Source organism: Cyprinodon variegatus, unplaced genomic scaffold (assembly GCF_000732505.1).
Source record: "Cyprinodon variegatus isolate N-32 unplaced genomic scaffold, C_variegatus-1.0 Scaffold394, whole genome shotgun sequence".
Classification (NCBI taxonomy): domain Eukaryota; kingdom Metazoa; phylum Chordata; class Actinopteri; order Cyprinodontiformes; family Cyprinodontidae; genus Cyprinodon; species Cyprinodon variegatus.
Genome location: NW_015150847.1, coordinates 288,345 through 299,267, shown reverse-complemented (window position 1 = coordinate 299,267; position 10,923 = coordinate 288,345). Strand labels below are relative to the sequence as shown.

The 10,923-nt window shown below is 41.0% G+C and overlaps 1 protein-coding gene across 1 annotated transcript in view; it reads left to right on the top strand.

Annotated features, from left to right (window-relative positions):
• Positions 1–8,906, top strand: part of ptprz1 (protein tyrosine phosphatase, receptor type Z1) — a 125,047-nt gene extending 116,141 nt beyond the window's left edge. Inside the window, exons 27-29 of the mRNA XM_015387431.1 lie at positions 481–623; positions 701–836; positions 7,459–8,906. Of these exons, the coding sequence (XP_015242917.1) occupies positions 481–623; positions 701–836; positions 7,459–7,569 (390 nt within the window). The 3' untranslated portion in view covers positions 7,570–8,906. The remainder of the gene's footprint in view (positions 1–480; positions 624–700; positions 837–7,458) is intronic.
• The last annotated feature ends 2,017 nt before the right edge of the window (positions 8,907–10,923 follow it).

The window sequence follows — 10,923 nt, the reverse complement described above, 5'->3', positions numbered from 1 at the left end:
AGGCAATAAAAAGTTCTACTGGATTCACTTTGTATTAGATTTTTTCCTGCTTCCCAAAGGTAGGCAGCAGCTTGACAAAGCCATGATGGCAATTATTTTACATTATTATGGTATCGGTATCAGCCGATACTGCACAGCCAGGTATCGGTATCGGGGCCAAAAAATGGCATCGGCGCAACACTAGTTTATACCCAAAACACAGCTTTTCCACCATGCCTTAATAAACTGATGATCATAGTGATGTCAACATGCTGGTTTCTACTGGGGTCTGATTCCAGCCCCTCCCCAGCAATGCTGCTGCTGCTGTTTCTTTTCTCAGCGTTTTTTTTAGTGTGTGTGGAAGTTTGCATCATCCACTGTTTCTGTACTTTTAGCCGTTTGCAGCCGTCAGCCATATGAGACGTTATGATTTATCGTTGTTCTGCTCTTAAAACCTACGGATACTCCGGCTGACGCGTCTCTGTCTCCTTTTCTGAACAGGATGACTTCGTTTTGGAGGTCAAGCATTTCCTGGCCCCCTGCTGGCCAAACCCTGACGGTCCCATCAGTAACAGCTTTGAGCTCATCAGCCTGATGAACGAAGAGAGGAGCGGAAAGGACGGCCCCACTGTGGTCCATGACGAGTGAGGCGCCGCCCAGCCGTTAGCCTACCTGTTCGCTTACCGCCCCCAACGATCTAATGAAGGGTTTGTCCTTGCAGTGTGGGCGGAGCCACAGCGGGGACGTTCTGCGCTCTGTCCTCCCTGAAGGAGCAGCTTGATGCTGAAGGCTCAGCAGATGTTTTCCAAGCAGCCAGACTGACGAACCTTCTGAGGCCAGGAGCGTTCAGCGATGTCGTACGTCTCTCTTTCTCCGTTTAGAAACGAGGTTCAGCTCACCTGCAGAAACATCTCTATAGATCTAAATCCTATAGAATGGGTTCCAACATGGGATTAAAAACCCAAAGTTTAGCGTCTGGACCATGAAATATGAAGATCCATGTTCTGCACAGTAACTTCTGCTTGGTTTATTTCCATAGCATCAATTCACAATGTTTCCAATTTATTAAACCGGCCATCGGCTTGGAACTAATATTCAGATCGATTCATCTGATCGATGGTCTGATGCTGGTCGTGTCAATAAATGAAAAACAAATAACAAAACTTTATACAATTTGGACATTTAAAGGATATTTNTTCATCTGATCGATGGTCTGATGCTGGTCGTGTCAATAAATGAAAAACAAATAACAAAACTTTATACAATTTGGACATTTAAAGGATATTTTAACCTGGACCTTTATGAAACGATTAATCAGATTAATCTATAATTGAAACAATCTTCAACTAACTTAATAATCGATTAATCGTTAACTGGAGTATACAGAATCTAAAACAGGGGTCACCAACATGGTGCCCGTGGGCACCAAGGGGCCCTCAGGGACCACAAGGGGCGCCCTTAGAGTCTTCTGAAAACAACTCGACAGTGAGCTACATTTGAAATTTCATTGTATTCTGTTGCTCTTCTTTTTTTAATCAGTTATAGAACATTTCATCATTTAATCATATATGGCATTTAAGCATTTATAGAGATTTCAAAATGAAAATGTCTAAAAGAAAATTACAAATTTAAAGAAACAATAAAGATTAGGTGAACGTTGACCCTTTGCAATTCATAGGTCAGTATTGGTAGCCCTTCCTGTGACTCAGTGCCCCTGAATTAGCCCTCAGCTGTAAAAAGGTTGGTGACTGCTGATCTAAAACATGCCTTTAGCTGACAGCCTTTAGCCTGAATCTGCTAAACTCAGGGACCCACTTAGAGCAGGAATAATACCAATATAAAAATATGTAAACATTTTGAAATCTGCTCTATAATCCAGAACTCCTCAAGTTTCAGTTTCACCTGGTTTGATTTTTTGAAAAATCTCCTTTAAAGGGGTCATAGAATGCAAAACCTAGTTTACGTTATCATAGATACCTAACGATAGTTCATTGGGTGAAATGGATGTACAGAGAAGTTCAAACCTACAAATCCTACAAATCTCACTATTCTAAACTTCTACCATTAAAGGGTCGAATTCAAACAAATCCCCGGGTTGATGTAAATTCTGGGATGTTGCCTTATTTGGTTCTGGCCTGTACTTTTGTCACGCCCCAAAATGGACATACAGACAAGCCCACTGGATCACTGACCAAGGGGAGGGGGGAGGTGTATGAAGTGTGGACTGCTGGGCCGCTGACCGGACCGGACCTCAGCAGAGAGCCATGAGCCGCCCGTCCTCAGCTGGAGGAGGGGGGCTGGGAGCCGGTAAGGCAGGCGGGGGTAAGCCACGGGCCGCCAGTGTCCAGGCTACCGTCACTGGGTCGGGTTCGGTCGCTCCGTCCCTTGGGGACTCCCTGCCCCCATCTGCCAGGGTTTCCAGACCAGCCCCAGAACTGACGGCTCGGTTCTGCTTCTCTGTAGTCGACCAAAATCACGGACAATTTTGAAATTCCCCCGGGACATTTTTTAAGGTATAAAAAGCAGGACATGTCCGTGAAAAAGAGGACGTCTGGTCACCCTACCATATCAACAATTTGATGTTTCAGTGAGTGAGTTCTTGTTGCTATGACGCGTTTTTGCTCAGCAGCTTCGCTCGTTGTAAACCAACCAATCAGCTCACAGCTCATCTAAATATTCATGATCATACCATAAAAGGAAGATAACCTGTCAATTCATTCTAGGACTTTTAATCAGGCTGCATTAGAGCTCATAGAACAGCAAATATGACATTTTCAGCCCAACCAATGTTACACACCCTATTAAGAGACCTTAAAGACCAGATACCCTATAGATTCATTCTATCACCCCNTCGATTCATCTGATCGATGGTCTGATGCTGGTCGTGTCAATAAATGAAAAACAAATAACAAAACTTTATACAATTTGGACATTTAAAGGATATTTAACCTGGACCTTTATGAACGTCATAGAAAGGCCTGAAACGATTAATCAGATTTATCTATAATTGAAACAATCGTCAACTAACTTAATAATCGATTAATCGTTAGCTGGAGTATAGAGACTCTAAAACATTTAGCTGTCAGAGGGACCCACTTAGAGCAAAAAATAATACCAATATAAAAATATGCAAAGATTTTTTTAAAATCAATCTGCTCTATAATCCAGAACTCCTGAAGTTTCAGTTTCAACTGGTTTGATTTCTTGAAGTCTCCTTTAAAGGGGTACTAGAATGCAAAACCTAGTTTCCATTGTCATAGATGAATAAGTCCATTGGGTGAAATGGACGTAAAGAGAAGTTCAAACCCCATCAACACCTCCTTTCTCTGCAAATCTCACTATTCTAAACTTCCACTATAAAACAGTGAATCCAAACGAAGCACAGAGTTGACGTAAACTCGGGGATGTTGCCTTATTTAGTTCTGGCCTGGACTTTGGTCACGCCCCGAAATGACATACAGACCAGCCCATAGGATCACTGACCCAAGGGAGGGGGGAGGTGTATGAACTTTCGACTGCTGGGCTGCTGACTGGACCGGACCTCAGCAGAGAGCCATGAGCCGCCCGTCCTCAACCGGAGGAGGATGGTGGGAGCCGTTAAGGCAGGCGGGGGTAAGCCACGGGCCGCCAGTGTCCAGGCTACCGTCACCGGGACGGGTTCGGTCGCTCTGTCCCCCGGCTGGCTCTCTGCCCCCGTCCGCCTGGGTTCCCGGACCAGCCCCAGAACTGACGGTCAGTTCTGCTTCACTGTAATCGACCAAAATCACGGACAATTTTGAAATTCCCCCCGGACATTTTTTTTAGGTATAAAAAGCAGGACATGTTCAGGAAAAAAAAAGGACGTCTGGTCACCCTACCATATCAACACTTTGATGTTATAGTGAGTGAGTTCTTGTTGCTATGATGCGTTTTTGCTCAGCAGCTTCGCTCGTTGTAAACCAACCAATCAGAGCCAGGCTCATCTAAATATTCATGATCATACCATAAAAGGAAGAAAACCTGTCGTTTCATTCTAGAACTTTTAACCAGGCTGCATTAGAGCTCATAGAACAGCAAATATGCCATTTTCAGCCCAACCAATGTTACAGACCCTATTCAGAGACCTTAAGGACCAGATACCCTATAGATTCATTCTATCACCCCTTTAAGAAACCTTTGGCTATCTGATTAATAACCAGATTAATTGAGCAGAATAATTAAAGGCACACTATGCAACATTTTTCAGTTAATTAATGTGTTCCATAACGTTTTGGATGATTAAATGAGTAATTTCAGGTTGAACAAAGGTATTCTCGGCCGCCCTGGTGGTCTGTAGGGGAAATACCGCACTTGCAATTGCAGGAGCCCTCGGCCCGCACCCACAGGCTCAGAAGTCTCGTGCATCGCGAGAGTCGGTCTTGCTTTACGGCGAGAATTTGGCTAACTACAATCTTTGTTATTTAGACACATGCATAACAAATAATGTATGAAAACAAAACGACAAAATAGTCACTTACCGCAGTAGACATGGTCATTTGTTGCGTTCGCCTCTCTGCTAAGCTCAAAACAACGGCGCCTGGCTTGACGGAGAAACCAGGAGAACAGCTGAGCATATTTACAACAGTGCACTTTTACTTTCGCCCTCTGGGGGGAGCCTCACTGGAAAATCAACACCGGTTGCATAGTATACCTTTAAGTTGCACCTCCAGTCTTAACATCACATGACTGATGTTTTTAGAAAATAAGAAGCTTCATCCCATTAATCCTCCTCTGTGAGGAAAACAGCAGAAATGTTCAGACCTGTAGGAAGGAGACACTAAGCAGGAACCAGGCGGGTTTCTCCGTAATCTGACAGCAAATCTACAGGAATAAATATTATGAGGTTACACTTTTCGTTGTTTTTAAAGTATCAATCATTCATACAGATTTTTGTTTACAGTTTTTTAAGGAACAATCAACTAATATTTAAAGGGTTACTACAACATAAGGCAAGTTAAATTCAAGACTTTTTAAGACTTTTTTTCCCCCCTTGAACATAAACTATTACTTTCTGACCCAGTGGAAATGTTTAATGAAAGGAATTCACCAACTCTGTTTTGATCCCGACTCTGCTTCCATTGTAGGCAAACTTTATCTGACATTTGGTGCTACTGGTGCTTTTTTTTAACGTTGGAGATGCTGTAGAGGCCTTGCAGGGACATGGGAGGAACATAACTGAGAAATATTTGCTGCTTCTCTGTTACCAGAGAGTATTAGGGCCAGGCTAGAGTTTTTTTTATTTTTTATTTTAGAATAAATACATAAAATTATGAGAATGAAGTCATCCTACAACAACCTGTTTCAGAAAGAAAGCTTGGAGCTCCGCCCAACAGATGACGGTCGACCAGCTCCACCAATCAGCAACCAGAGTCCACTTTGACCTCCTGCCCAGTTTGATGCTGCTGCTAAAAGATTTCCTGATTTACCAAAGGATAACTATGCTCCACATTCCTCATTTTAGGGAAGACAGGGATTCTTGTAAGAGTTGTCATAAAATACGATTTTATTCTCATAATAGAAGGAAAAAAGATCTCTAACCTGGCCCTAACACTCCGTTCTCTGTAACTTGAATTTTGGCGCTTTGTTTTTCACTCTTCACAGCTTTGATTTCCGTGGTGCAGAGCTTTAATGACTTCTTGTTCAAAATACGCCATTCCTGATAAACATAACCTGCTTCTGTTTTTAGCCATTCCGAAAACTCTTTACATTGCATTTACACTTCCACACGTTGTCCAGATAAAAAAATAATTTGCGCATTGCCCCAAGGTCTGTTTGTTTTATCGGTTCTGCTGTCAGGATTGAACTAGTAACGCTTCCAGCGAAGCCGTTCGGTAAATGTCAAAAAATTATCATGAATTATTTTAATTTTTTATTTGAATTACAAAAATAAAATCCTATTTATGACTTGGTGACAATTTTAAGACCTATGAAAGACTGATTTAAGACATTTCAATACCAATTAAGGCCTTGATTTTATGTTGAAGAATTCAATGCCTTTCAAGACTTTTTAAAGGTCTGATTTAAGCTCTGCTGTGAAATCACCAAAACAAATAAATCCTTAGTTTGAAATCAGGAAACTGTTGGAAATAAGAAAGTGAAGTTTCCTGATTTCAAACTAACTAGGATTCTGAGTCCATGTTGGAACGGAGCGATGGGGAAAGGCTTCAATCAGCTTACTGATCTGAGCTATAATGGAGGGAAAACAGATCTATAACACTAGATATAGAAACCTTTTCTAGATTAGAATGCTATAGGCTGACTGCAGGAACAACATGAAACCTTTTCTGTTTCATAGTCGATGGTTTGATTCTAGATGATTTAGAGCTGGACTGCATCTAGAAATCAGGGTTTTAAAGGAATGCGCATTTTTTCTAAGGAAAACATTTATTCAACATTTTGTAAAAAAAAAAACATACCGTTCTCTGGAATATATAGATCTATATCAGCTATAAAGGGTGTAAATAATTCAGCTGTAATTCCTTTGATGTTAACACAGCTTTATAAATGTTTGGTTGAAATAACTGATGGTTTATCTCATTTGGTATGGAAGCAAATCGCTACCATATTTAAAATGAAAAAGCATTTCCAGAAATGCTTTTGCATTTTAAGAATGTGGCTGCATTGTTTGACTCATAAATGAAATTAGTAATCAATCATCCTGTTTGCATTTACATTTTCTTCTTTAAGACTGCTCATTTTATGCCATAATCAAAGAGAAAACACAGCGGACATTGCTTTTCATTTTCGTGCTCTGCCTGCAGAGTACTGTCCATAACTCAAAAAAGAAAAAGCCTTCTGAGCGGCGGGGGCAGCAGAGTGACATCAGCAGCCGCTCTTCCTTGCTGACCGGGCTACTCATCTTGTTCAGTAGGGGGCGCTGTGCACGTCTGCATTGCATTACATTGTAAGCGTGTGGGCGGGAAACTAAGGAGCAGTCGGCGTTGCCACAGGTCCGTTAGAAGCAGGCACTTGCTCTAAAGCAGCGGCCTCCCTCAGTAGCTCTGCCACATTGTGGTCGTTCAGTATGTCCCGATCACACAATTCAACCAGTTTCCCGCCGGCACGCTTACAATGTAATGCAATGCAGACGTGCACAGCGCTCCCTTTTCAAATTGAATTTTGGTATGTATTCGCTGGGGTACATTTTAAAAAATAAATTTCAAATGTCTTTTTCTTTTTCATTTAATTAAGTAAAAGGATGAGCAGTGTTAAAGAAGAAAATGTAAATGCAATGATGATTGATTACTAATTTTATTTATGAGTCAAACAATGCAGCCACATTCTTAAAATGAAAAAGCATTTATGGAAATGCTTTTTCATTTCAAATATGGTAAAGAATTGCTTCCATAATTTGGTTCATTTTGGGTGTAATGTGGTAAAACAGCTTGCCGTACCTCAGATTGACGCCATTGTGCAGCACTGAGTTTAGCAGATTCAGGCTGATCATGTGTGTTTTTGCAGGAGCACTACCAGTTCCTCTACAAAGCCCTGCTGAGCCTCATCGGGACGCAAGAAGCTGAGAAAACCGACAACGAAGCCGCCGCCGCCGACAGCCTGGAGTCTCTGGTTTAGAGCCACCCTGATGCCATCAGCTGCTCTTCCTGTTTTCCAGCTGTGACAGGATCTCTGCAGACCGTGATCCTCCTCCTGCTTCCAGACTCGGCGCTTTAGTTCCAGACGGGCTGATTTGATGAATTCAGACTCTTTTTCTATGGCGTGCCTTTTGTATTCTTCCTCCTGTAGTTCAAACTTTGACACATTTTCTACATTAACTGTGCTGATTTTCTACTAAACTCTTTTCTGGACGTATTTATTGGCGCCTCGCCTGAAGAGGGAAGCTGCAGCTGATCTTTCCACTGATGCTGGGAATGCCGTTGCCACGGGAGACAAACCAGACCACGATACGGAAAATAAAACAATCTAATGTAAATGATAATATAGTAATCACTTTGATGGACCAAATTTCTATTTATGCTTCTAGATTTTCTATTCTTAGTTCTTACAAATGGTTTGATTGTGACTGTTTAGCTGATTAATGTTTTTATACTCGGTTTTGTAAAGGACTAAATGTGCTGCATGAGTTTACTGACATGGTAGTTTGTTTAGTTGGTGAAACACGACTGGATTCTCAGTTAGGGGATTAAAAAGTGAAAAAAAATCCTTTTGATTCTTTAATGACTTCCTTTAAATACAGGAAGTGGTGAGAGGAACAGATGGACGGATAATCAGTGAAAACTGGTTCAGCTTTTAATAAAAACATAAACTGAGCTTTTTACAGCAAACGTACCCTCTCTAACGCAGGTAGCTCTATGTTGATGGCCTTCCTGGAAGTGGTGTCAGAGCATCATGAAATGACCTTCTGTCCTAAAACAGCTGAAAAGTTCGTTCGATCTTTAAAGCAACGTGATTGGGTGGTTTTCTACAGAGGAAATGATGTAGGAGGCGGTCCGCCACTAGAGGGGTCAAAGGTCATCAAGTTTTTTATTTAAAAGCAAAGAGCTGACTTCTGAAAGTAAAGGTAGCGATTGAAGTCCTTCAATAAAAGTAATAAAGTACAGCTTCTATATTGCACTTAAGTACAAAACTAAAATAAAGCGTTTCTCTAAAATGATACAAAACAACTTTATAAAACTTTCTTCTTCTTTTTGATGAAGTTTATTGCAGAGTAAAGGTCAGTGTTCCCTCCTGTGTTGAATCATCCATCAGTCCGTCCCTAATAAAAAAACTCCTCTCCAGCTGGACGGATTCTCTCTGCAATGATTTTCCCTCTGCTGCAGCCGTTTCATCACGTCATGATCAACAGGTAGAGAATTAACGAGCCCGTTAAAAAGAATTACTCCGTTATTTAAGTACAGTAATACGTATTTATGTTTATTTGAAGCCTATTTCCTTATAAAAGGCAAAGGAGTCTGGAAATTAAAGCACATAAAATGTCTTCTTTCCATTTTGCATCAGTATTCAGACTTTAGATTTCCTCTGACATCCTGAACCTTTGATTCAATCTCCTTCCTGTTATGTTCCCGTTAACATTTTTGGCTTAAATGAACCTTTTTGATTGTTAGCAGTAATCTTCATCATCCATAGAAAGACTTATTAAACCCTAAAATAGAAGTGTATACTTGTCCATTAACTATAGTTCTTTTTACCCAGAATATAAGGAGCTATAATTTCTAATATTGTATCTAATCCCCCCCAATCCTCTAACTTTGCATCCAGTGGTTAGAGAAAAGCATGAGCTGCAGTGAAGCCTGGAGAGAAAATAATCACAGCTACTCTTCTGAAGGCTCGGCTTGATAAAAGGGGACATTTCTGCAGCGGCGGCGGCGCTGAAGAGCAATCCGGCCACTTGACATCGTACAGATGGACTCCAGATAATGAGACCCTCTCAGACAGAATCCACTCAGAGTTCACTGAGGTGAAAGAACCATAGAGCCCATTTTATATTCTACACTCTGGCAATGGCTTCCAGATTAAAGTTAAATGTGTTCAAGTTTAAGTCCTGCATGAGAATCCTTTGAGGAGGGTTTTTAGAGAAATCTCTCCAGAGAAAAGAAAAATCACCTTCAGAGAGCAATAGCCTCATTCCTGCTGACCTGGAGGCCAAACACAGATCCTAGGAGGCATAAGAGATTCATTTGTTTTTGAAATATCTCAAATGTTTTTCTTGTTTTTAGTGTGTCATTAATCCTATGTGAGTCATTCTTTTACCTCTTGCAGGCCAAGAAATGGTAGTAGATTAGGTGCCTTTTTTTTTTTTTTTTAAGATGGCGTCCTGATCGCCAAGCTCTGCTCAACAGGATGAAGAATGAATGGAGGAGACAAACAGCTTTATGTCAGCATCAGCTCTACGTTCACAGATGAAGCAGATCCAGAAAAGCAGAAACATGGAGGAGGCTGTGTTATGCTGTGGGCTGCTTTGCTTCATCTGAATCTCTGCAGGCTCCAATGAAATCTCCAGACTATCAGGGATGGTGGAGAGAAATGTGCTGCAGTGTCAGAAAGCTTGGTCTCAGCAGCAGCTCATGTGTATGAAACAGGATCAGGAGCCAAAACACAGAGCTAGAAAGATCGACTCTAGAAGCTGGAAAACTAAACATGACTTGAACAGTCGCTTTAGTCCAGGCTCCCTTCACTTTTTCAAATGTGTGTTTCGTCTCCAGGACGTTTTAATGTCCAAAAAACAACATTATGCTAAAGTAGAGATATTGGTCTAGCACTAGGACCAAGCGGAAAACTCCAGTTCAAGTTGAAGCCCGCTTCCCTGATTGTTACTGGTTTTCACTCTGAGCTCATCAAAGCAGCTCAGGGGTCTGGATGAAAAAGTCAAACTAATTCGTGACTATGGGGGAGTTACTCAGAGGAGCTCTAGTTTTAGAAATGCATGTTTATATGATTTTATTTTGTTTTTCTATTCCTTACCAACTTCCAGGCAACATATTTATATTGGGTTGGGTTTTTGGGGGTTTTTTTAGATGGAAAGCATAAAACAATAAAAATGAAACACTCAAATTAAAAGACTAAGTCTGTTGCACATTTGGACAATCATCAATACTTCTCACTGAGAGGGGAATTCATGGTAGGAAAATTTGCCTAAAGGGAACAAAAGGCAGAAAAGGTTGGAAACTCGGGTTGAAAAGCAATGTCTGACCTTCATTTGTTGATTTTCATAGAATTTCTTTTTATAATTTCTTTTGTCAGGTTTAAATTATGTGAACATTGTGGTCTTTATTTCATCCTTTTAATCATTTTGTCAACGTGTTTGGTGCCAATTCACAACAAATGATATTAAGGGACTCTACAGACACCATAAAACCAGATCATCCAGACAGATTGATTCAATGTTTTCTTTTTAAGGAAAACCAGCTTGCATCGACTCATTGACTCTTCAGCAATCCCTCATACTAAGCATGTTTGCAGCGACAGTGG